General features: G+C 38.8%; 2 protein-coding genes and 1 long non-coding RNA gene across 3 annotated transcripts in view; 2 read left to right on the plus strand and 1 right to left on the minus strand.

Annotated features, from left to right (window-relative positions):
- Positions 1–10,596, plus strand: LOC146525180 (hatching enzyme 1.2-like). The gene is made up of 10 exons (XM_085157602.1): positions 1–138; positions 383–413; positions 618–683; positions 826–975; positions 2,145–2,262; positions 2,387–2,565; positions 3,656–3,737; positions 4,828–4,952; positions 7,670–7,718; positions 8,023–10,596. Exons 1-9 carry the CDS (start codon positions 76–78, stop codon positions 7,711–7,713), a joined length of 858 nt encoding a protein of 285 aa, XP_085013728.1. The 5' UTR covers positions 1–75; the 3' UTR covers positions 7,714–7,718; positions 8,023–10,596.
- ankdd1a (ankyrin repeat and death domain containing 1A) overlaps positions 4,969–27,365 on the minus strand; it is a 40,597-nt gene continuing 18,200 nt past the window's right edge. Inside the window, exons 6-16 of the mRNA XM_085157595.1 lie at positions 24,944–25,042; positions 24,388–24,486; positions 19,620–19,718; positions 19,437–19,535; positions 18,567–18,665; positions 18,373–18,471; positions 15,428–15,523; positions 14,855–15,047; positions 12,806–12,937; positions 7,266–12,644; positions 4,969–6,681 (exon numbers count right to left, since the gene is read on the minus strand). Coding sequence (XP_085013721.1) covers positions 12,583–12,644; positions 12,806–12,937; positions 14,855–15,047; positions 15,428–15,523; positions 18,373–18,471; positions 18,567–18,665; positions 19,437–19,535; positions 19,620–19,718; positions 24,388–24,486; positions 24,944–25,042 — 1,077 coding nt within the window. The 3' untranslated portion in view covers positions 4,969–6,681; positions 7,266–12,582. The remainder of the gene's footprint in view (positions 6,682–7,265; positions 12,645–12,805; positions 12,938–14,854; positions 15,048–15,427; positions 15,524–18,372; positions 18,472–18,566; positions 18,666–19,436; positions 19,536–19,619; positions 19,719–24,387; positions 24,487–24,943; positions 25,043–27,365) is intronic.
- On the plus strand, positions 24,485–24,943 carry LOC146525182 (uncharacterized). The gene is made up of 2 exons (XR_014873792.1): positions 24,485–24,801; positions 24,841–24,943. It is a non-coding gene; the product is annotated as an uncharacterized LOC146525182 (long non-coding RNA).

The following is a 27,365-nucleotide window of genomic DNA, read 5'->3' on the forward strand; positions in this document are numbered from 1 at the left end:
CTAACTATAAAAGCCCAACACTTGTGCTTTCTGCAGGTATTTTCTCAGTCGGCTGCTCTTCTTCAGTAACCAGCCATGATCCTGCAGACGGCTGTGCTCAGCGTGTTCTTGTGCTTCGCCCACACTTTTGTTATCGAGGTAAGCGTTGTAGTTAAGTGTGCAGACGTAGATTTCCTCTGTCTCTGATCTGACCAAGATGTTTTATTTTGTTAAAATGGAATACAACCTTTCTTCAAAACAAAAAATAAGAACAAAAAGAGAATACTTCTGTTTTTCATTTTATTAATTTATTGTATAAATTTGCAATTTTAAACTTCAAGCATTTTTAAACTTGCAAACAAATCAAATACTAGTCCTTATAAACCCTTTTATCTTATTACAGGCACCTTTTAAAAAAAGTGTTGAAAACTCCGGTAAGACTTTGCTATTTTTTACATTTAGCACTTGTATGTCACACTATGTGAGATATGCTCTTATTCATGTTGATTTGTATTCATTTATTTATTTTAATTGGTCCGTATTAGATTTGCCTGACTCCTCGACATGTCTTTGTGATGTTGTAACATGTGAACGTGTCCTTATAGAACAGTCAAACATTTGTGCTTCATATTGAACAGGAAACAACACTGAGGATGATGATTTCAGTATCTCGACACTGCTGGAGAAGGCTAATGCTAATCTTGGTAAGTTCAACTTCACTTCAGTTCCTATTCATATACAGCTTTAGTAACAACATCCAGGGGCTAACCTTAAAAACTGAGTTGATGTGTTAATGAAACCATCGAAAGTACACGGAAAATACTTTTTTCTTTTCATACTTTACAGGAAAGAACTTGGATGAACCTCTAGTCATATTTGGAGACATAGCAGTGCCAACAGGTCTACAGAACGCTGATCCGTGTACAGCTCGAGGCTGTTTGTGGCCTAAAAACAATGGCAGAGTTGTTGTACCTTATCGAATCTCCAACCAGTTCTGTAAGTCTAGATACATAGAAATATTACTTTTTATATTTTTTCTGCTAATATTTCAGGTTTAACTGAAAACTATTAGAATGATTGTCTCCGTCTGTAGGGTTTGTTTTGGGGTTTGTTTTTTTTTCCATTAGTGGGCAAAGCTGCTTCCCAAACCTTTTCCCTCTGAGATTCCACATTTTAGTGTCCTCTAAATACAAAGAGAAATCAATGGGTTCTCATCTCAGGGCTTCAAATACAGCTGTTTGGTCAAAAGACTAAACACTAAACAAGTATTTTAATGACATACAGAAAGGTTTTTGTGTACACAGAATACAAAGAGTTTAAAAATACTACCAAGGAAAAGGAAAAGGACAGTTTATTAAAAAATGAATTAGTCAGTTATACATAAATTTCCTCCGATATATAAAAATAACTAAATATACATCAATCTATATCAGATGGATGTAATATAAAATGATATATAAAGCTTTTCCAAAGCTTAGCATGGAGACTGATACAAGATATTCAGTCCTATTTTTGAAGACCTTAATGTTGCAGATAAAATTGCTGTTTTCTCTAAAATGCCTTTTTTCCTTCCATTGTGTTTTTGGCTCAATCCAACCCAAGAGGCGCTCTTTAATTTAAAAGTGCAGGAACTAGTTAGAGGAAACTGCAAATAAAATTTACACCTACTTCCAGTGTCACAATCAAAATATTTTTTGGATTAACTTTAACAACTATGACAAGTTTTCTCCAGGGAATTACCTGACAAAACATCCAGAGTGCCACAGACATTACACTGGGGGTGTTTTGTTATTGAACCTATGATATATCCCAAAATAATAACACTCAAAGTTAGTTATAGTTAAAATATGTAGATAAAATGGGACAGATGTATTTTACCCTGAAAATGTCTGTTAGTTATGCCACATCAAAGCTACTGGGGGGGAAGCGGTTCAATATTATGACCAATCTTTACAAGCTTCAAGCCAACATAATGAAGAATATTTTTATGCTTTCTATAAATTTATTAAAGTTGTACAAAAACAGCTGATTTTGAGGCAGTAACATAGATTTGATTGATTTATAGGCCAGTGTAAGTAGTAAGCAGTTGCTCAGGAGTAGCAGCATTGTGCTCAGTCTTAGTTGAATATAATGCCACAACAAACAATACATGTTTTTGTGTGAAGCCCGCAGGGAACGTGACGTCATCGAGCAAGGCCTGAGGTCATTTGAAGGAGCCACGTGCGTCAGCTTTAGGCCCCAGAGCAGAGAAAGAGACTTTCTGAACATTCAGTCTCGTGAGGGGTAAGTCCAACACAATGTAGGCATTTATACTTGAATTCTACTTTTCATCTAACACAGGATGTTCTGAGTGAGGAAGCTGTTTTACTGGTTTGTTATAAAAATTTTATTTACTGCTCTTTTTCAGGTGTTACTCTTTTGTTGGGCGTCGTGGGGGTTGCCAGATAGTGTCACTGAGTCGCCAGGGCTGTGTTTTCCACCAGATAGTCCAACACGAGGTGCTCCATGCCCTGGGCTTCGACCATGAACAGACTCGTTCAGACAGAGACCAACATGTGCGCATCTTGCTAGAGAACGTCATTCCAGGTGGGTCACATTACAAACAACAGCCTTTTCCATCAGTCAGAAAAAATTCTTTTATTTATTTATTTTGATTGTCAACAGAACTTTGATCTAATCTATTTGAATTGGAAGAATGTTTTGTTCCTCTGTGCTTTTCAAAAAAATAAATAAAAAGGTGTTGTATATTAGTCTTTTGACCTGCATTCCTTCACTCACCCCAACCTGTCATGGCGGATGGCGCCCCTCCCTGAGCCACTGTCGCCAGAGTGCTTGCTCAAAGGGGGTCATATTATTGTTGGGTTTTTCTCTGTATGTATTATTGGAGGGTCTCCCTTTCAATATAAAGTGCCTTGTTATGCTTTGGTGCTGTATAAATAAAATTGAATTGAATATTAACAAAAAGTATTAAAGTTAACCAAGTAATTTTATTGTCCAAACCTGAGTAGTTTTTGTATATTAACCCTTTCATGCATGAATTATGACAAACTCAATCAGGATTTTTTTCTTAAGTATTTTTATTCATCTTTAGGCATAAAAAGATGAATACAAACAAATCCTGATTGAGTTTGTCATAATTCATGCATGATAGGGTTAAATAATAAAATTACAATGAAACATTTCATACATCTATAGTAACATTAAACGACCAGTGTGTGTGACACATCAGTGTTTAATGTAGTGGTTTATTTTGCAAGTATACCAAATACAAGAACACAGCCTTTAAATAGCTGTAAACTGTAGCAACCACCATGCGTGGAAGGGTTAACATAGCCAAAAACTATTCAAAATGGAAGTCAGCAGCAAAAGCAGTCACACCTCTTAAGTGTAAAAGTAGCATCAAAATAAATGCACAAATCACTATGTGGAACCACAAGGTGAAAGGACTTACAACTCTCCCAGCCCTCCCATGTCCATATGTAGAGCTCTCTCTTTAAAGCTGGAAAGATCTTGTGTCCATGGACACAAATCAATAGATTTCTTTGTTTTTGTGCAAAGGACAAAAGTTACCCAGGTGCTCTCACACAACTGTAGGGTGAACTGAACTTTTGTGACATTTTAATGCTCAACCTGGAGTAAGAGACAAACATTGACTGAGTTGTTTGAACCCCCACAGGGATGGAGCATAACTTTAGGAAAATTGACACAAGGAACCTTAATACTCCCTATGACTACAACTCTGTTATGCACTATGGAAGGTAAGATATCAGTTCCCTGAACATGCTTCAAATGTATATTTATTTAACAATTATGTCATAATAACAGTTTTATTTGACACAGTTTTATCTGTTTTCAGTCCTTTCATTTTCAAGAAACAGATTTTAATTTTCTACATCTTGTCTACATGTGTGTTGTAATCAACTTCTCTTACAACACTGGCCATTGAGAAAACCAGTAATTCAAACCAGTATATTTTAAAGCTGCAGGGCCGTGCAGAGATGTTTAAGGGGTCGGGTGCTCAAGCCCCTCCAGCCCCCCCCCCCCCCCCCCGCACATGCCTGTAAAGCTGTGGTAAACCTATGAAACAGTTTACACATTGAGTGCTATAACAATAATAATAATAATAACAATAATAATGATGAGAATTTTATTATCAGTAATAATATTGCAGCTGCTAACAAAATAATTGATACTCAACACAAGAGAAGCCTGCAATTATTATTATTATTATTTATTAACCTTTATTTAACCAGGAAAATCCCATTGAGATTAAAAACCTCTTTTTCAAGGGAGACCTGGCCGAGATAGGCAGCAGCAGGTGTCTCACAGTTACAGAAATTACTCAAACACAGGCAGCAACAACACACATGCAACAATAGTTGAAAGAATACAAATAAAATAAAAATAAAATTCAAATAAAAATAAATAAATTAATTAAAAAATCAGTTAAAATGACAATCAATCTAATTATGCACACATTTATAGACAAAAGCCACATTAGCTCGTCACAGAGTGCTAGCTTGCTGCCTAACTAGCAAATACTACACGATGGACAATAATGCCGTGCACTACTTTGCCTTTGGGCTCTTTTTGGGCAGATTATAAACCCTGAAACATTTATATCCCATTCTGTTAGATGTTTGAAATGGCACTAAGGACTCTGTTTGGCAGAGTCAATTAGGTAATAATTAGGTAGATAATCCTCTTGACTGACCTTTCCCTGCTGTATTTCTCAAGCTGAAGCCCATATTATAATTTCATGTTTTTAGCCTTCTCTTTGTAGTTGTTATAATAACAGTTGTTTGAGACTACGATCACAATTTGCCTTACTGTGTGTTTGCACCCCAGGTTTGCCTTCTCAAGAAACAGGGAGCCAACCATCGTTCCCATACCCAACGAGAATGTAGCCATTGGCAGAGCTACAGAGATGAGTGCCAATGACATCCTTCGAGTGAATCGCCTTTATGCCTGCAGTATGTACCTCGTTTCTTTTCTTTTCTTTTTTTAAAGAAAAAAGGAAGCTGGATTAACAGTTGGAAGGTCAGTGGTTCAGTTCTTGGCTACTCCACTCTAAATTCAATTAGTTTAATTCAAGTCAATTTTATTTTTATAGCGTCAAATCACAACAACAGTTGCCTCAAAGCACTTTATATTGTAAGGTAAAGACCTCCCTCCTGTCTTATAAACAAGTAAACATGGCAGCCATCTGCTGCGACCGGATGGAGGTTGCAGGAAGTGAGTTTTAGTTTCTGCAGCACTACATACATTTGGACAGTATTTACATATAAATAGTTATTGCACAGTGGTGGTTTATAGAGGGAATCCTTGGAATGTGGGTGGGACTGTGCTTATCAGTGCATGTGTGAGTTCTCTAAAAACGTTAAATAATATCTTTAAAAAACAAAAAATTTGTAGCACAAACCAGCAGAAATGTAGCACAATTGATTGACACCAATTTTGTTTGATTTTGTTTGGAGTGGTTAGCACCAGAGTGTGAACAGACAGGAATTAGAGTCAGAACATCCAAGTCTGAGGCTCTCGATTTACTGGTGGATTTATGTCCCTGCTCTCACCTATGGTCACGAGCTTTGGGTAGTGACTGAAAGAATGAGATTGTGGATACAAGCGTCAGAAATTAGCTTTCTCCAAAGGGTGGCTGCCCTCTACCCTAGAGACAGGGTGAGGATTTCAGCCATCCGGGAGGGGTTCAGAGTAGAGCCGCTGCTCCTCCACATCGGAAGAAGCCAGTTGAGGTTGTTCGGGCATCTGACAAGGACGCCTCCTGGGTGAGGTGTTCTGGGCATGTCCCACTGGAACAAGACCAAGTTCAGACGAGACCAAGACCGAGACAAAAAAAGTCTTTAAACTGCAGCCAGATGCTGCTTCGTTTACAGGTATCAGGCATATTTATGTGTTTTTGCTTTCACACAGCCCTCCTCACCGCTGTCTACTGTCTCACTCACTGAGAGGACAGACGGACGCTCCACTTGACTGTTGCGTCTCTCACCCTCTCTGTTTTTCACATAATGATATTATCCTATATCCTCGCATGTGATTGGTCACAATATGGAGGGATTGGAGCATAGCTGAGCCACTGTGTGAGAGCTGAGCAGCCAAAGGAAATTAAGTGAGGGTAGAAATGACTGAAAGATTATTAGGCTCTGTTTTGAGTTTTGTTCAAAAAAAGAATGACTTCATATAGGAAAAAAATCACATACAGGACACCTTAAACTATTTTTTTAATTAAGCAGCAAGGCAGAATAAAGTCGGGGCTGCATCAAGACACAAGGACTAAACCCTGATTCAACCAGACCCAGAACTGATCCGGAGTTAAAACAGGACTACAACAGTTCAAAATCAGGACTACTGAGGATTTAACCAAGACAGACCCAGAATCAGAACTAGATGATAGCAGCGCTAAAAATCATCAGAGACCTGCACTACACTTATTTTTTAATTCTACCAAAGTCCACTGTTTAGATTCAGAAAAGTTTAGATAATTATTTATCCTGGTTGTGCAAACAAGCTGCAAAACTTAACAAATATAGAATTTTAAAAGTAACAAATGGAATCTAAAAAGTTACACTAGGTACGAGATACATGTTCTGATGAGTGTTGGCAAACAACCATGTGACTAACATGTGTGTCTCACCTGCTCCCTGTTCATCTCTGTTCTGTCCTCATTCTCCTCTCTCCGTCTCTCTCCGTCTCTCTCTGTTCCCTCTCTCCCTCTCTCTCTCCGTCTCTCTCTGTTCCCTCTCTCTCTCCGTCTCTCTCTGTTCCCTCTCTCTCTCCGTCTCTCTCTGTTCCCTCTCTCTCTCCGTCTCTCTCTGTTCCCCCTCCCTCTCTCCGTCTCTCTCTGTTCCCCCTCCCTCTCTCCGTCTCTCTCTGTTCCCCCTCCCTCTCTCCGTCTCTCTCTGTTCCCCCTCCGTCTCTCCCTCTCTCTCTGTTCCCCCTCCGTCTCTCTCTCTCTCTCTGTTCCCCCTCCGTCTCTCCCTCTCTCTCTGTTCCCCCTCCGTCTCTCTCTCTCTCTCTGTTCCCCCTCCGTCTCTCTCTCTCTCTCTGTTCCCCCTCCGTCTCTCTCTCTCTCTCTGTTCCCCCTCCGTCTCTCTCTCTCTCTCTGTTCCCCCTCCGTCTCTCTCTCTCTGTTCCCCCTCCGTCTCTCTCTCTCTCTCTCTGTTCCCCCTCCGTCTCTCTCTCTCTCTCTGTTCCCCCTCCGTCTCTCTCTCTCTCTCTGTTCCCCCTCCGTCTCTCTCTCTCTCCGTGCTGACAATCAAGCCAAACACCAACATCATCAAATATTCAGTTGAAACCAGATATTTACAAACTCTTCAGATAAAAACACTTTTTTAATTGTAACATCAAATCAGACTAAATTTTATTTTTTTTAGATTGATAAACATAAAAACATATTTGTTAACTTTAAGAGTAAAGAGAGAAACTGTCTGTATTTCTTCACTGTAAATGGCACCAAATTGCATTCAAACTGAGCCACATGGAGCTCCACAGTTCTGTTCCTCAGCCCCCGGCTTACTTTTCTACCTCCACTAGTTTCACAGAATAATCATGGAGAGAAGTAAACACCAACACAGATACAGTACATCAAACTGTTCATCAAACTCAGATGTTCATGTGGTGTCTTAAAGAAATACAGCAGCGTTTAAAGATTTCCCTGTTTGTTGTTTGACAGGCTCAAACGTGCCCATACCTGTGCAAAGGAACAAGTTCTTCTAGAAAAAGTAAGTAAATAAACTTGGATGTTTTCGAATTTTGTTTACTTCATTATAACTAGAAAATCCTGTTCCTGTACATTTATTTTACCAATTAAAGCTTTGTCAGGATAACTGAAAACATTTTGTTTAAAACAAAAACAATGAAATGTTATATATTTTAATTGATCAGGGTCAGAAGCACGTAGCTGGGATGAGTGAAAGGCATATAAACCAGAACACCAGAAGAACACATCTCAATTTACAGCCTGTGTTTGTGATTTTTTTTGTGCAGACACTACATATGTATAACATCTTCTTTCTATTTCTACAGAAAACCAAGAGATGGGAGAGATTAATGCAGCTTGAATTTTATGCTTTTCAAATTTGCCTGAAATTTTTAAAATGAGAAATGAAAATGTATCATTGTCTAAGCTTTTCACCTGTCCATTGACTTAATCCCAATCACGCTTGTGTAATTGCTAGTCAGCTGTATAAAATACTAAAAAATGAACAAACATAAACATTCATTTTAATTTCTAGTAAGTTTGTTTCTTTATTCCACAAATCCTACAAGTCTACAGGTCAAAAATACACATTTAACAAGTAAACATATGAACTAAGTCTTGTTTCCTGACAAAAAGATATAAAACCAAAGGTTAATCTACTTAAGTAACAGTCAAACAGAGTGGAAATGGTTTTCAGTGAGAAAAACACAATATTATTTCCCCAGTATTACTCTTCTCAAAGTAAGAGTAAGGCCAGTCAAAAGAGTAAGTGAAATGCCGCCTTTGCTCCATGTTGCTTTACTGTTGACTGAACTGCTAACTTGGGGTTTGCTCTCTCTGTTAGTACAAGAATTAATAATTGATCAACAAATTGATTTATTCTGACTTACAGAAACCTGGTTGCAGCAGGATGATTATGTTAGTTTAGTTTAAATAAATCAACCATCAATCATCAATCAAATGTGTTATGTACTGCTGTACTTTATTCACAATGAGTAAATAAGAATTTCATTAAAATGACTTTATTTTGGACTGTCACTTTAATTTTGTTTATACAGTACCAAATCAAAACAACAGTCGCCTCATGGTGCTTTATATTTAAGATAACAATACAATAAACCCCAACAGTAAGATGAGCCCCTGTTAACAAGCACCTGGAGTCAGTGTGGAGGAAGAACTCCATTTTAACAGGAAGAAACCTCCAGCAGACCACGGCTTAGGGAGGGACAGCCGGTTTGAGGGGAGGACAAAGGGAAGAGAGCCAAATATTAACTTCATGTAGCCTACAGATTAGCTCAACAACAGTGCATAGAGGGCTTCATGGAATGGGTTTATATGGCCAAGCAGCTGCATCCAAGCCTTACAACATCAAGCGCAACACAAAACATCAGATGCAGTGTTGTAAAGCATCATTGTGAGGGGCGGTTTTTGTTAGGAGCTGGGCTCTGTCTTAGTTCCAGTGAAAAGAAGCTTCTAATACTTCAGCATACCAACACATATTGGAAAATTTCATCCTCGCAACTTTGAGTAGGGCCTCTTGACATGGAGGTCCAGGTCACCCAGACTCAAACTGTCCAAAATGTTTAGTAGAAGCACCTATGGTATCATTTGATATCAACTCCTCCACTACCAGTCAAAAGTTTGGACACACCTGCTCATTTAATGGTTTTTCTTTATTTTTACTACTTTCTACAATGTAGATACACACTGAAGACATCAAATATATAAAGTGAGATAAATGGAAATATCTAGCAAAGAAAAAATTGATAAATAACTCTAAATATGTCTAATATTTTAGATTCCTCAAAGTATCCACCCGTTGTTGCAAATCCTTGGCCTTGCTAAAAGTTAGAATAAAACTTTGAATGGTCCGTATTGAAGATCTGGTTCCACCCGCCATGTTTTTGTGCAGTACAGAAAAAGTGAACAGATGGTCTCTATCTCGAGACCAGTCTTGGTCTTGTCTTGGTCTCGACGGACTTTGGTTTAAACATTAAATTTAAAAACTGTACTTTTGAGTTAAAATATATATTTATAATTTTAATAAATGACAAATTAAAAAGGCATGAACATTTTTTTTGTATCGAAAAAATATCGAACCGTGACACCAAAGTATCGAACCGAACCGAACCGTGAATTTTGTGTATCGTTGCACCCTAATAAATAGGTTTTGGCTCAAAATAAAACACAGCTTCAATAGCAAAATTAATTTTGCCTTTGAAGCTGGGGGGCAGCAAGTTTGAAAAGGTGTGGAAGTTATTTTCGTTGCAGCTGGCCTACCACCCTCTGCCGTGCAGTAAGGGAAGAAGACTACTGGTCAGTCAATGGGACAGGCTCGCCATCAACATCAGATCCATCTAACATGTCAACGACAGTGTCATAGGACACACTGAGTTTTCAAATTATTACACTTCACAATTTGTTAGCACATAAAAGTACCACTTTTGGTAACATTAACCATGTTTACAATTGAAAATAAAGTATGTAAAAATCTTCACATTGGTTTTAAACGCTTCTTCAGTCTTCTCTCGATAGTGTAAATATTTACAATTCCAATCACATTCTGAATATAAAATACAACTGTAGGGCATTGCCTCAAGTTTTTCATTAAAAAATGTATAGCTTTCTACAAAACACTGTAACCAATTTCTCGAGTAAATATTAGAAAGATTTTACTCAGTGAAATCATAAAAAGTGCAAATAAACCATGAACAGGTAAAATCTTTTTTTTAATCGCACCACCTCACACCTGACTTTTCAGTTCAGTTCAGTTCAGTTCATTTTTATTTCAAACATTTCAAACATGAGCCTTCACAATCATTACAATATATTATTCCATTATTTGTTTGAAAAGGAGTAGGTAGAAGTATTTACTTATTTGTCCCTACCCCCTCAAGTTTTACCTCTCATTCATTTAAATTTTTATTTTTTTTTTATAGTCTTAAATTAAACAAACAACATATGAAACAAAAGTAAAACAAAACAAAACACTTTCTACAACAAAAATGCAGAGAACTACAACTAGCTAACAGCTTTGAACTTGATGCAGTTTTTTAGCAGTATACATGCATAAAATCCTTTTTAGCATCAGTAAGTGCTGACTCTTCTGTATTAGTTTTTGTACCTTTGTCTGTGAATCTCCGTCCCCTTTTTTTCCTGCTAGCGGGCTCGGAGCTCATTGCAGCTGCAAGAAAAGAGGAAAGCGTGCGCTCTCTCAGATAGAGATGGCGGGACAATGCGCTGTTTTGCAGCTGCTCATTGGCTAAGAGTGATGCATGCTTCCTTAGTTGACCTTTTAACTGCTGCATATATGGTTTATTCACCATAAACTAAGTATAACTGTTAAAACTAACAACTCTTTTCACATTTTTGAGGATTTAGCGCATTTTATTAGTTATATTTAAAAGTGGGTTACATGTTCATTCATAGTTCTGATGCCTTCAGTGAGAATCTACAATCTAAATAGTCATGAAAATAAAGAAAAAGCATTAAATGAGAAGGTGTGTCCAAACTTTTGATGGGTAATGTATGTCGCTTCATTCTCGATTTATTCATTCTCTCGTTATTCAATTCACATCACTCAACCACCCGACCGGCCAGGTAACAACAATACCCCATCAGCCTTTCACAGCTGAGGGGCAAAAATGTAAATTAAAAATGTAAATTGTATTAACCAATATAGAAATTTACTTCTAGACCACACTATTCTGGACAGAATGCCTGCCTCCTCTAAAAACGATTATAATTATATTCTCTGTGGTCCCCACTGATCAATTCCATTACTTAATGTTCTAGCAGGTGGCTGGGGGTGGACCCGAGGGCTATGGGCATCTAGTGTCTTAACCTCTTAAGACCTGAACTCTTCCACAGCAGCATTTTTAATTTCTCTTTGATATTTTGGCATATTGGGGCCCGATGAATGTGAAAACAAAGAATTATCTGATTTTTCTTTCTTTTTCTTTTTTTTTTTACCTTTTTTTTGTTTTTAAGAAAAATAAGAGCCACATGAGGATATTCGTTTAAAATTTTGATAGAACAGTAGCAGTATAATGTCCTCGTAGGTGGATATCAGGCCCTTGTAGAGCAAAATTGAGTATTTTGGTCTAAATAACCCAAAATGTGATGTCCACATATGTGGACGCCATGTCCTAGGAGGTTAGAGTAGGAGAGCTGTAGCTGCAATTTTGTGGTGTCTGTATGTTTTCCCTGGTTGTTGGTGTGAGGGTCTTGGGGTTTGGGGTCTGGGATGCTTACAGTGGAGGGTGGCTGGGCTGCAGGGGTATGGAGCACCAGTGCCCGGAGTCGCCAGTGTCATGGTTTGGTCTCTCCATGCGTAGGGGGGTCCACGCCTCCGCAGGGGGGTCCACGCCTCCTCGGATGCACTATCATGTGGGGCAAGTTGGCCCATGTTGGGAGGTACGATCTGCGCTTTAGGGAATCTCAGGAACCTCAAGGACCTTTGGGGGAAGCAAAATGTTCCACACCTAAGCAGCAGGCGTGGGGCATTTTGGGTAGGTTAGGGGCAGCTAGTCTTGTCCTTTCTTTGTGTGTGGATCACTGGCATGGGATGCAGCACATGGAAATCTGCAGCAGTGCAAGGCTGTTGTTACAGCTCTTCTAGGTAAACACAGCTCAAGTGCTGCTGTAGAAAAAACCTGACAAAATTGCACGGCAAAAAAAAGACAAATGAAAAAAAAACGAAATAAATAGAGAGCAACTTTCCCCTGGCTGCTACAGACCTATCTTTCATTAAAAAATGTAAACCTTTATGTGACTCACAATTCAAATCATGTAATTTTATTTATAGAAAATAACATTTTTCTTTCTTTAAATAAAGAAAGTTTTAACAAAGCTAACACAATAGCTCGATGATAAGCATAAACTTGTCACATTACGCAGCACATTTTAGGAGAGCTGGTCTGTGAGTTTGCCTTCTGTCGGATGAACTCTGGATAACAAACAAGAGGAAAACAGAGAAAAGAAAAAGTAGACAGATTCCAGTGAACAAGCAGAAAAACAGTCTTACGGCATTATTGGTCTTTCTGTGGAGAAATATAGTTAACTAATATTGTATGACTGTTAAAACTGTTACCTCCCTGATTAGCTCACCTGCCAAATCTGTCCGGGAGATTTCCACCAACCCCTCATAGAGGCCTTTGGTAGGGTTTTCTCCAGCTACGAGCACTCCATGAAGCCAGATTAGCAGCATCCGGTGACCATGATCTTTGAAGCTTTTCTTACCTTCAATTTAGATTTATATCAAGCATTATCCATCTGAACTTTGAATATTAGTTAAATACAGTCACTGTAGACAGCTCTTATACCATCAGAACATTTATAGAATCACAGTAACTAACTCGTTCACTGGGTCTGTATTGTAACCAGAGACCAGCGTTAAGCAAGCGAGGTACTCGGCCAGTAAGCAAAGCTGAATGACATCCTGATATCTTACATTTTAAGTGCTCCAACAAAATGAAACAATATTTTATATAATTTAATATTTTATTTAAAGTTCAACTTTAAATTTAAAAAAAAGTTCAACAAGTTAAAAGTCAAACAGAGTTTAAAAGCAAGGTGTCAAAGATCTGGCATTTGGAATTAAAGAAAAAAGTTGTGCCCAGAATGTAACTCTTGCAACAAAAGCTGAAAAATCTTATTACAATCCATGTTGCAAACTGCTGTCATCTTGGAGAGACTGCTCTTGGTTGGAAAACCAATCAACCCAAAGAGAAAGATTAACAATTATATCCAACTATGTCCAACAAGGACAAGTGTGGGTTTGGATGGACGTACAGTATCTACCATTCAGGAGGAGGGCAAGTTATTGGCCAGTAGTTGGATGGGACCGGCCCCTTCTTGGGATCCTTGGGGATCAGGACAGCCTTCAGTTAGACATTCCGGGTGCGTCTCAACCATTAGCACCTGGTTCATTTGTGCTGCAGGATGCTAATGGAGTTAGCTTGTTAGCTTCCCTATCCAGTAGGTGTTAAACATGGCAGGGACTGGTGCTGTCCAATCCTTCTGCTTGACATGTCTGCCACTGTGATGGTTACTGGATACTGTTGCAGTCTGCTCTTAGATCCACTAGGCACTGAGCATTTCTGTTATGTGTTGCATCCTTCTTACATAAACTCTTCCAGTATTGCTCTGTCTCCAGCGTTGGCGGGGCTGTTCTCATTTTGTTCTGCTGCCATTCAGACTATACTTTGGGTAGTTCAGTGGAGAACATCTGGTTTATTCTCCTGGCTTTTATCTCTCTGGTTAACCAAGATTCAGGTATCAGGTATAGGCAGTTGTAGTTGTGCTTCAGGTCATTATTATAAGACAAGATATTGTATGATAATAGACGTTTTTCTACAAAAAAGTGATGTTGTAAAAAAAAACAAAAGAAAAACAACACCATCTGCTCTCTGAAATATTAAGGATTAAGCATCCATTTACTCGTGTCAGCCTATCCATATATTCTAAATAGATCTGTAGTTCATTTGTTGTAGTAGAATTGTAGAAAGAATTCCTGATCTGGGTTAAAATTGACCTAGACCAGAGTTAATCACCTCAGGTACTCAGGATGCTGTAGAGCATAGGTGTCAAACTCTGGCCCTATTTGGCCCACGAAGCCACACCAAATTACTATCAGAGCTGGCCTACTGGTATTATACAGCTAATATATATATTGTTTAGTATTAAGCTTTGCTTGTTCCATATTCAGTTTTTCAGCAAAACGTGTTTTAGTCCATAAGAAAAGATTCATTCTTATATGTGGAGGAATAAATATATTTCAATAAATATTATGTTAGCCTGCGATTTTGTTCCAGTTTAAAATTTTGGCCCACTGTGTATTTGAGTTTGACACCCCTGCTGTAGAGCGAATCAGTCAGTGCCAAATTTGGGAATTTATTTTCAATAAAATCACTGGACCCATGAAACAGTGCTTCTATGGTTCTGGACATTACAGGCCAAAGAGTAGCTTTATATTACAGTTTTTCAAACTTGTATGATTTCCTGTATAAAGACTTTATATATATATATATATATATATATATATATATATATATATATATATATATATATATATATATATATATATATATATATATAAAGGTAATAAAAATAGCAATAAAACTGTCACTAATTTTTTAGGAACTCAGCACTGCTCACCTGTCCACTGTTGTTCTATAGCTTGTATATGTGCTTCACTAAAGTCCCAGTGCTGAGCGAGAATCTTCCACTCCCCATAACACAGATGCTTTGTGGCGAGGGTCCATAAGACAGAACGGAAGTGCTGTGTCTCTGGCTGATGGTCCTGTTTGAAGCTCAGACGTCTTCTTACCTGCTCACATCCTCCGTGATCCTGAATTCAACAGGGAGAAAGTTTTGTGAATCGTTCGAAGTTAAAAGGATGTTCACACGTTTTATGCATATGATGTACAAAGAAAACAAACTCTCAGTACCTCTTGCTTTTAAAACTAGCACAAAGAATTTACAAGACACTTTGCTGGTTTGTTAAGCATCTTGTCATAGTGTATGCTCTGAGTTGTTCTCGTTCTTTATAACTATGCCTGTATGCCAGGATTTTTTTTTTTACAAAATCCAAAACAATTAATATGTATATAATGTGAACTCAACAGGACATGGATGCTGATACGCTGGAAAATGTATTTATCGAATATGAGCACAGATTTCATATAAGGAGAGTGTATTTAGTATTAATATAGCGTTAGCAACACTTACCTTCACCCATTTAGAAAAACGGTCAGCTTTAATTATCATGTCCACCAGGACGACATGGTTTCCTCTTGCTGCCACTTCCAGACATGTTTTTCCCTGCTGTGTACATTAGATGGCCAGAAAAGCATTGGTTTGTTAGAAGATACAGTTATAAGTGTCATAGATCTGAATCTATACTAAAACAGCTTTCATGATGCTGTGCTACAAGATTAACTTTGTCCGGACAAAGAAAAAGTGAACATCAAGGTTTCAAATGGTGTGAAAAAAGATAAATATTCTACTTAAGACTAGAACAAAGATCTTAATTAATATGATATAGAGGGATCAATGCACCAACTGAAAACTGCTTTTATTTGTTAGTGTACAATGTGAAATACACAGCTCAAAAAAGTAAAGGAACACTTGATCATCACAGTACAACCACAAGTTAAACTTTACGGATATCAAGCTGTCGTCTTCGGAAGTGTAAGTGAAACAATTAATTTCACCTTTTTTTGGTGCAAATCAAACGGGTGCACTGAAGACGTTCCAAGACAAACCTTACTGTGTTACAGCACCACTAGAGGGGGTTGCCCTACTACTGTATAGTGATGGTAAATTTGATTCTTTTTACTGAATCGAGTTTTAATGAGTCACTCACCAAAGTGAATCGGGTTTCTGAGTCATTTGAGTCACTGAGTCAGTCGACCAGAGAGTGCAAAAAATGTACATTTTCACTCAAACGTAATTTGTTTCTCTTTTCATGTAAATCCCACTGCTAAGATGAATGATTCCAAAAGAAAACAACTATTTTATAGAGCAAAAACATTTCTAAAATTAAGCAATTTCCTATCAAAATTGCTTAATAAACATTTATTTGGTTTATCTTTATTTTATTAGTATTTTCCTTAAATGTGTTAAATATATATTTTCTCATCTAAATGTCCACTGAAATGTGAGCCAGGGGGCGGTAATGAGCCTTAACATTGGTTGCCAACCAAGAAGAAGAAGAAGAAGCTGTGAGCCAGGAGGGAGGGGGTGAGTAGCTCAAATGTGCTGTTAGCATGTTAGCTGTTAGCATGTTAGCAGAGCAATGCTACTGTGAACCGAGGAGCTATTGTCTTGATGTGAGCTTCTACTCAGGGTTTTTTCTTCCAGTTCAGAGCAGAAATTTTTTTGTTACGATACTGGATGTTGTGTTTTTCTCCACAATTTTAATTATAAGCTAGATACATTGCTGCTAACAGCAACAGTGATGAGTCAGTGAGTCAGTTGGGCTTGTGAATCATGATTCATGAGTCAGTAAAGTGATTCTTGAGTATTGAACGATTCGTTCATGATTCGCACATCACTACTACTGTAGTAGTTGGGGGAGTCTCGTAGTGGGTGTGTGAGTATAGTGTGGCAGCCATTACATGCTGCTTGTGTGTCTGTTCTGAGAGAAACCATACCTTTGTAACGGGCTGGCGACTACCCATCTACCCACATGTACGTACGGAGTAGAGCCGTGGAGACCTGGCTTGTATGGTCTTATGTTGCTAACATCAAATAAATGTCTGTTGTTCGATTTAACTGACTGACTTTGAGTTATCCGGCTAAGCTCCACACCACATGCTCGCTGGACCTGCTAGCTGTTCTTCCTCGCCAGACTGCTCTTACAGTTCCAAGACAACCTCCATAAAGTAAATGATTCTGCAGGTGATGGAACCGGCCATTATTCTCTCCTAGAATTGCTTTTTGATATCCTCGTCACTACTGGTTTGATGAGAGAGTACCTGCAGCACATCCAGGTTACACTGTGGCCATGTCCACACTGAGACGCCGTTTTCGTTCAAGGAAAACGCAGCGTTTTGAAAACGCTATCCAAAGCCGTTTTCGCGTTGCAGTGTGGACAGCGAACCCCGAGCCTTTTCAAAAACGATGACACATTTTAGTGATGTGATGCAGTCATGTGAGCAATCAAACTAAGATAGCGGAGGGCATTACACAGCGTTTGTTTTGTTTGCTCTCAGTTTTGACAGCGCTATTAAAGATTAATATCAGTCTGTACATGCTCCAGAGAGCTTTTCTTCAAATTCTTTAACTCTCACTCGCTTTTGCAACTTTGGACTTTTGTGTTACTCGCAGCAAGAACTCCAGCTCATTGTTAGTCCATTTAAAAATGGACTAACAATGGCAGTGCTTTTCCTCAACATTTGCCACGACGTTTCAAAGAGCCGGAAAAGTAAATAAACGGCAGACGGAAATGAGGCAGGCCGAATCGTCTTGCGTTTCACGCATGCGCAGGACTGGAACAGAAGCGTTTTCGGCAGTTTCGATGTGGACGCACAACTCTGTGAAAACGACTGAAAACGATGGTGTGGACGCGGAACGTTTTCAGACAAAAACGCCATTTTCAAATTTATCCGGGCTAGTGTGGACGTAGCCTGTGTTTCCCAGCACAGTCTGAAGAGTGAGGAGCAGATAGTAGGAGACAGGCCAGAGCTGAAGGTTCATCGCAGTGTGAATGCTAGATAGAATTGTGTGTATGCAGGTTTGAATTGGTAAATGATGTTGTGTAAAGCTCATTTATCATTAACCATGCTAGCCAACAGTACCCCGACTGCTGGGAGGAAATCCGCAGAGCTTGTCTTAATGCACTCGGTCCTGGGTTTGTGTTGCAGGGCAATACCCAGTGTAATGTGACCTGATGTCACTGCCTGGCCCTCATGTTTCACACACCTGAATCCCTGATCCAAATCTGGGAGGAGATCCCCCCACCACCATCCACCATCTCATCCAGCCTTCAAAAGGCTGATGATTATAGTTTTCACTGACCTTTGTGACCCCTGACCCCTTCTTGTTTTCAATGAATTTCAAAACATATGTCAAATTAACATGATGTGTGAAGGTCTGATGTGTGACTTTAGTACTCCCTTTATTGTTTTGAGCAGTGTACATAATATTCTGTGTGAAGCTGTGTGTGGTACCTTATCAGTTAAACTGAGACTAACTCTAGAAATCAGCATCATCTCAGCCAGGTCATGCCAGCCATGTTCTGAGGCAATGTGTAGTGCGGTCTGCTGCCTCTGTCGCCCACATGACAGACATACAGTAAAATTACTGTATTATAGGACATTTTATTATGCATTGTGTTCATGTGGCTGTGGAACTTTGTACTTACAATGTCAGTGGCATTCAGGTTGCTGCCAGCATCGATAAGCAATCGTACAACTTTTGTGTGATTGTTGAAAACAGCCAGGTGGAGTGGTGTGCAGTGTTGCTGTTTCAAAGAGAAACAGGTATTAAAAAGCTGCTCTCTATGATATTAACTTTTAAAATGTTTACAAGTGTTTACTGCCTAATTTTAGACTTCTTCTTCATTTTATGCACCAAAATGCTAACATGCTAACATACCACTGTGTAAGAATACCCATATGGAAAAGATATATATAATAATGGATTGGATTTTATATAGCGCTTTTCAAGGCACCCAAAGCGCTTTACAATTCCACTATTCATTCACTCTCACATCACACACTGGTGGAGGCAGCTACAGGTGTAGCCACAGCTGCCCTGGGGCAGACTGACAGAAGCGAGGCTGCCATATCGCACCATCGGCCCCTCTGGCCAACACCAGTAGGCGGTAGGTGAAGTGTCTTGCCCAAGGACAGGACAGAGAGCCTGGGGACCGAACCGGTGACCTTCCGGTTACAGATACGCCTCCCAACCCCCTGAGCCACGGTCGCCCTAAATCGTATAAAGTTTGTATTTGTGTTATGTGAAACTTGTGTGAAACTTGTGTGAAAAGCATACAAGAGTGAAAACAGATATAAGATCCCTTGATAAATTATATAATTGAAACTTGTTTTGGATACTTACTAAAACAATATATGAAAGTAATGAGAAAGTGGCCACTTTCATGAGTAAATCATATAAGCCTTATGTGACGTAAGCCAAATCTTATGCAAGTTTTTTCTATTTCTTTTCCATATGGGTACTTTAAAAGAATGATCATAATTATTTTTTCCCGGAGATAGCTAACAGTGCTTACATTGTTTATAGCATCTACATTGATTCCTGCCTTCAGCAGCAAGCTGGCCTCTCTGTCATGACCATGCTGTGCCACATAATGGAGAGCATTCGTTCTTCTCTACAGACAGAAGATAAATATTAACTCACGAAAATAACACTGCCAACCCACTCTTGAATTGCATATTTAAGTAAACAAGCATACATTAGTTTGTGCATTGACATTACAGCCAGAATCCAGCAGAAGTCTAACACATTCATAGTGACCTCCGTCGGCTGCCATGTGCAATGGTGTGAGATCATCCTACAACAACACAATACAACAGGTACAATCAAGGTCAAAGGTTTTTAGAGTTTAAAGCTTATTATTCATAAGCATGAAGAAATGTGTTTTTTAGGTTCAAAATGCTTGAGTGATCCCAAGAGTTTGGTAAGTAGGAATCATTTTTGCTTAGAAGGGTCTTGCAAGGCCAACAGGTCCTGGGTCTAAGGGCCAGGCTACTTGAAACTAGAGAGTCAGCTACCTCACCCTGTTTACTGAGGAAACCACATAAACTAACATTACTAACTAATAGTTTTTCCCCATACTGTGAAAGTTCTTTTATTTTTTGGCAAATTCAAATCTGGTCTTCCTGTTCTTGAGCGTAACCAGTGGTGTACACCTTGTTGTAAACTGTCTGTGTTTATATTAATGAAAATTCTCCTAATTCTGAGCTGGCTGGTATATTCCTTCTGGTTGAAAATGTCCCAAATGTTATTTTGGCTCCTCATAAAACGTTTTAATCTCTCTCTGATGTGTTTATTTAGTTTTTAATTTAATGATGGCTTCTGTTGCTTCATCAACATCTCCTTAAAACTCATATTAAGTGTTCCAGTAAACAGCTACCCAATGCCAAGTGTAAATGGGTTGTCTGTCTCTCTGTGTTAGCACTGTAACAGATTAGCAGACTGGTCAAGGTATACCCTGTATCTCTCCCCATGGAGGTGAGATAGGCTCCAGCCCATCAATGACCCTGAATGGGTGGATGGATGGCTAAAAAGAACACAAGAACAATGCTTCAGTGGCACTGATTGATAGGATTCACCCTTCTTCAAGGTTCTGGACATCATAAGGCTGCTCTGGTCTGCAACACAACACACAGTTAGGTACACAAGTGTTTTGGCAATTACAATTTCTGTAATTTGTTAAATCTAAGCCTTCGCTTGCGTCAGCATCTCTTCGGACCTCATACAAAGGGTTTCACTGGACATCTACTAAATGTAAGTTCAGCACTTATCTCTATATCTCTGCTTAATTAGTGATAGAATAATTATGGGAAAAGTCTTAAATGGCCACAAAACTGCTTGGCAGCCATGTATCCAAATGCTTTTGAGCCTCAAAGGTTTAAAAGAGTATTAAAATTTCTATAATTCCTAAACAATTAATGCAACACTTCTGTTAAACCCTTTATAACACCCCTGTTTCCTACACCCTGTCCAGAGGTGCTGGATCTGGGGGGCATCCATCCATCTGGGTCTATGGCTTGCAAAGCCTTGCTCCCTGTGGGATGCTGTTCTTGAGGGTGGGAGTGGTTTGGGATGGCAGAATGGGTGGCTTCAGAAGAATCAGCCTCCCTCCTTCTTCTGCAGGGGTGGGCACACGGTTGTCATCGAGATGTATGGGCTCTTTCTTCGGTACTCTTAGGGGTGCATAACAAGTTAACTATCATGGTAACGGTAAATGGTAAATGGACTCACACCCATTCGCACATGCTCTTTGGTAAATGGTAAATGGCCTGTATTTGTATAGCGCTTTCTATGTAAGTCCTTTTTATCTAATGTTCACACACATTCTTAGCGCGATGGATGCATCTGAGAGAAACTTGGGGTTACCATCTTGCCCCAAGATAATTGTTATGCAACCTTGTTTGGTTTTCCAGATGTATAAATCATGGCAAACCTCCTGGCACTTAACAGCGAACACTATATTATTCTATTTGTGTTGGTGGAACCAATTTTTGGCGCAGTGTGTTTTGGGTTTAAAAGCCACAGTAACTCTGTGTTTAGAAAAAAATGTGTCTCAATTATTGTGATACTCCTGACACATACGGGATCACTAAGGGTTTTCGCTTAGACAGCAGTTTCACCTTCTTTCCTGGATCGGCTGGAGCTTGTTTAGGTGCCTTGGCTGAGTGACAAAACATTTCTTCCACTGAAAACGCTGCGTCCAGATGAACAGAATAAACTTTTTGCAATTTCCTTACCTGGATGATTGAGCATGCATTAAGACATTTTATATTTGAAACTGTGTGGGAGTTTCCATGGGAGTGTATGGGAATGAGTCTAACAAAAGCATAGGGTATATTTACTTACGATAATTGTAAACCGTGTAATATGTCTGTTGACTAACTAGTAAAAATAACAGAAGTAACTAAAAAACAAACAGAATTTCTTGTGGAAAACTGAACCAGCATGTGTGTGGGATGAGGTTGAAGGATAGTTTACCTTAAGAAACTACAATCAGCAGAAGCAATTCCTAGCAATGCTACCGTTATTTCAGGATACGTTCATAAGGTTGGAAATTAGACTTATCAAAAGATTTCTGACATGTTTTGTTTTTTCTTTTTATTAGTTTTCTTATTAGCGTGAAACATACATAAAATATAATTACCATTATATAAACAATCACATATCTATGTCTATACATACATATTTATATACCTAAATGAGTATATATATACACCTGCCCAGACCAATATATATAAACTTGGAGCAGATATGGGAGGAGGCCATCCCTCCCAGCTTACTTATTAAAGTAATCTATAAAGGGCTGCCAAATTAGGTAAAACCGTTTAACATTATCTCTCAATGAAAACCTAATTTTCTCCAACTCTAAATGATACATTGTGTCTCTTAACAAAGCAGAGTGAGTTGGGGGGGCTTTATTTTTCCAATTCAGAAGTATAAGGCGTCTTGCAAGCAATGTTTTAACGCTCAAAACATGAATTTGTTTGTTATTTAAGTATTTAACTGTAGCTACACCAAAAAGTGCCATTACTGGGTCTGGGGGGAGCGTTTTTTTTTAAATGTCAGACAATGTTTTAAATATTTTAGACCAGTAGGTGGCAATGCTGGGACATGTCCAAAACATATATGACAGTGAGGCAGAATTCTGGCCACATCGATCACATCTTGAGTCCGCCCCTGGAAACATCCTTGAAACCTTCAGTTTTGACAGATGGAGCCTGTGCAGGACCTTAAATTGTAGTAGTCCGTGCCTGCAGCAGACAGAAGTGGAGTGAACCAGTTCTTGTGCTTTGGTCCATTGATCTTCAGTGATGTTAGTAGCCAGTTCTTCACTCCAAGTGTTTCTCAAGTGATCAAATGTAGTTGTACTGTCTATTTGCGAAAGTTGGTTATAGATCCTGGAAATAGCTCCTTTCTTTAGCGGGTTCATCGGGAACAGATCATCTGAAACTAGCTTTTGTGGTTCATTGGGAAAGGATGGAAACGTTTCTTTAATAAAATGACATATTTGTAAATACTTGAAAAAATCTCTGTTTTCTATGGAAAAACTTTTGCTGAAGTTGTTGAAACGAAGGAAAGAGATTATCAATAAACAGATCCTTGATTGTGTGTATCCCTTTGGAAGTCCATAGCTGGAATGTGGATCCTGAGAACAATGTGTATGCTTGATTATGAATTAATGGTGTAAAGATTGACTAACGCCAATGAAAATGCCTTCTAATCTGAGACCAAATTTTTAGTGAGGTGGACACTACTATTTTACATGTATGCTTACCCAGATCTGAGTTTGAATGAACCAAAGATTTAAGAGTATTAGAGAAAAAAGTCAAACTTTCCATCCGTTCCCAATCAGGTCTATGTTCCCCGCCCCAGAATGACATACAACGTATGTTACAGGCCCAATAATAGAGCTGAAAGCAAGGCAACCCCATTCCTCCTGTAATCTTGGGTCTTTGGAGAAATGTCTTTTTTATTCTGGGTGTCTTCTTGTTCCAGATAAACTGAGAAATTAACTGGTCTATTTTCTTAAAAAAAAGTTTTTGTGATCAATATTGGGATACATTGAAACAAAAATAAAAATTTAGGTAAAGTGCTCATCCTAATGATATTTATTCGGCCAGCAAGTGAGATGGGCAGTTTGGACAGTCTTTCCAAGTTCTCTTCAGTTTGATGGCATAAATTAATAAAATTATGTTTGAAAAGGCCAGCGAATTCACGGGTTACATTTATTCAAAGATATTTGAAAGTATTTGAGACGGAAAGGAAACAAAGTTAATGTAGCGCTATCTAACTTTTCTAAAGAACTAGTAGGAAACAATATGCTTTTTGTTAGGTTGATTTTGTATCCAGAAATTTTCCCAAATTCAGTTAAAACTGTCATAATTTTTGGCAATGATTTAGTAGGGTCAGTGATATATAGTATACAATATACAAATCATCTGCACAGAGAGACACCTTATGTTCTACACCAAATCTCCTTATTCCTTTATAATCCTTTGTAGAGCGTAATTGAATGGCGAGAGGTTCTATGACAAGTGCAAATGGGGACAGAGGGCACCCTGGTCTTGTAGAGCGGTGGAGGAAGAAAGGACTAGAAGTTATATTATTTGTGTTAACCAAGGCCTGAGGTTTTGTGTAAAGCAGCTTAGCAAGGGAAATATAATTAGGGCCTATGCCAAACTTTGACAGGGTCGAGAAGAGGAAACCCACTCGACCTGTCAAAGGCCTTCTCCGCATCTAGTGAGAGTTGTATTTCTGACATGTTTTAAAAAAATGTTGGTTTGTGTTTTTTAAGAAATATTCTAGATTTACTAAGACACGTTTTAACATCGTCATTATGGGTCTTTCACTGTGGGCTGATAGAAAATGTAATTTATACCGCTTAAAATGAATAAACGTACAAAAGAGAAGGATTCGTAAATGTTTCTGAACATACCTCTTTAAGCGTACAGGCTCATCATACTTACTATATTCCTTTTATCCACACTGACACCAGTCTCTAGGATCTTCTGTAGGATCTCTGCGTACCCTTTGCTTGCTGCTAGGTGCATAGGCGTGTTTTCTTCCTGTAATCCAGACATAACCATATATATATATATATATATATATATATATATATATAAGGCTGACCCAGCCATGCGATGTGATGACATCTGTAGGTTTATGAACGCCTGTTTTGAAAACTCAAATTAACAATTATCATTGGTTCCTCTTTTTGAGCCAAACATAAGTAATAAAATATCAGCTAACATCAACAAGTTTGGTAAACATCCATAGATTGTACTGGCACATTTTATAGACACAGAAAGTTGATTATCAGCAAGTAACATGAGGCTCAAAATGTGGTTTTAGTGTCAGGGTTACAATTAGGTAATGTTTAGGTATAGGGTAAGGGTTAGGCATTCATATTTAATGGTTAGGGTAAGGGGCTAGGGAAAGCATTATGTCAATGAAGGTCCTCACTAAGATAGCTGAACGGGGTTGTGTGTGTGTGTGTGTGTGTGTGTGTGTGTGTGTGTCTACCTTGTCCTTCAAACCAGGCATGTAACCCATTCCAATCAGAAAATCAACTACTTCAAGCTGTCCATGTTCAGCAGCTAGGTGTAGTGCTGTCTTCCCTGACTGAGCAGAAAGACATACACATATGTTACATATAGTGTATACAATAGTGCTTCACTGAGTGAATGGGTTAAATGCAGAGCGGGATTTCCCCACAGGGATCAATAAAGTATGCATTAGTATTATTATTATTACAAACAAGATATAATAATTCCATTAATATCCATATAATTAAAATTCCATTCATTTCCAGCTTGATTTATTGATATACTGCTTATACACTGCTCAAACATTTAAGAAAACACTTAATCTGAGTATAGCATCAACTAAATAAAATTTCTGGGATGTTGATCTGGTCAGCTACTGTAAGTAGTAAAGCACTCAAAGCGCTTTGTACCGGATTCAATAGTGATGGGCTAAAGCTTAGGTCTCCCAGTTTGCCTACCAAACTGGAAGGGGTCGAATTTGGAAGGGAATCTAGAGCTAATGTGCCCCGTCCCCCCACTCCCCCCATCTGTCAAAACATTACATAATAATAGGAGTGAGTGTGACAGGCCAGTAGTGACATGTTCCAATTTTCTTACGCATTGGGATGATAGCTGCAGTCTTGAAACATGATGGAACTTTGGCTTGATTTAGTGAGGTGTTTCTGATAGATCATAAACCAGCTGATGTGTACATCTCACAGGTATGTTATCTCGGCCTGGGGCCTTCCTTGTATTGACTCTACTCAGAGTCCTCCTTACATCAGCTATGTCAAGACAGTTTGTGGTAGTCCATATGCCTTGCCACATGTTTCTGATGTTAGCGCTACCATGAATAGAATTCTGGATTTTTTAGTATCAGAATCAGAGAAACCTTTTAATCCCAGAGAAAAATCGAGTTGCCATATTACTGTACATACAACAGACAATAAAGTAATTATGCAAAAGTGTAGAAATAGAGATATCAATGAACATAAATAGAGATTAATAAAAATATAAAAGGACAAAAGTATTAACAGTAATGTTTCTCTGTGAAAAAGCTTTGCCAATCTGATGGCACAGCTGAAGTTGGGGCTCACTGTTCTCAGTGATCCCTCGCTGCCAGACTTGAAGGCTAATTTCCATGCCTTTAGCTTTTTGAGTACTTTATCGGTCATCCAGGATTTCTTGTTGGCCCGGGTGGTGATGACCTTTATGACATCCATAGCAGGCTATGAATACGTGATGTTCAAATGGGTGCAGGAATTCTAGAAGAAATGACATCCCTTAAATCCAGTTTGTTGTTGTGTAATAATAGATGGGAGAATGTTTTTTGTCTTTTGGCTAAAGCGTTAATCAAAGAGAGAGGCCTGTGGGAGGTACATAGCTCAGGTTCCTCATTCATTTTCAGGAGCAGGCTTATAGTCACTTGTCTTAAGGTGGGACGGAGTTAACATCTGAGAGATTTGAGAGAGACTGAATGCATTACTGGACCCAATTTAGTATGGAACTTTTTGAAGAATCTGTTGGGGCCAGAGGCTTTGTTATCCTGCATCTATCACCTGATAATCATTATTATCAACAATGAACTCAAGATTGTCTAAGAATTTTGACATCTCAGTAGCATCTTGCTGGGTTTCTGACTGGTATAGTGGAGAGTCAAAGAACATTCAAAGAAAACAGACTTGAAGGATGATCTTTTTGTAGCTGTCCAGTTGAGTCTTTATCTTTGGTACCAAACGTGAGATGTTGCGATATAGTTGATGAGATAGAAGTTGGCTAGACTTGTCGCCATGCTCATAATGCATAGAGCGAGCACGTAAAAAAGGCCTCTGAAGAAGTAATTAAGGCATTGTCCACCTGCAAAGGATTGGATTTACAAATTTTATTCAAATGGGCAGAGAATGAAATGATAACCTCACGGAGATAGGCTTTAGTGATTCCCAAAGCATGGAATATGAAATTGTATGTTTCTCTGTTTGGTTTAATGCAATGAAGTCAACTATTGAGGATTTAATAAGTTTATCGAAGCAACATCAGACTGAATCTCCTGAATCTCAGAACAGCTGGCCACCAATATATCGTCAAGGTACACGAAGACGAAAGGTAGCCCGCGCAAGACAGAGTCCATCAACCACTGAAAAGTCTGGGCGGTGCCTTTCAGGCCAAATGGTATGCACAAAAACTCAAACAGGCCGAAAGGGGTAATTATGGCAGTTTTGGGAACGTCTTCGGCGCGCATGGGAACCTGGTGATACCCCCGCACCAAGTCAATTTTAGAAAAAATCAAGGTGCCGGCGAGGTGGGCGGAAAAAGACTGGATGTGGGGAATGGGGTAACGGTTGTTCTCCGTGACATTATTCAAATGGCGAAAATCCCCGCACATCAGCCACCGACCGTCTAATTTGGGCACCATGTGTAGC

This window comes from Neolamprologus multifasciatus, chromosome 1 (genome assembly GCF_963576455.1).
Source record: "Neolamprologus multifasciatus chromosome 1, fNeoMul1.2, whole genome shotgun sequence".
In the NCBI taxonomy this organism is placed as follows: domain Eukaryota; kingdom Metazoa; phylum Chordata; class Actinopteri; order Cichliformes; family Cichlidae; genus Neolamprologus; species Neolamprologus multifasciatus.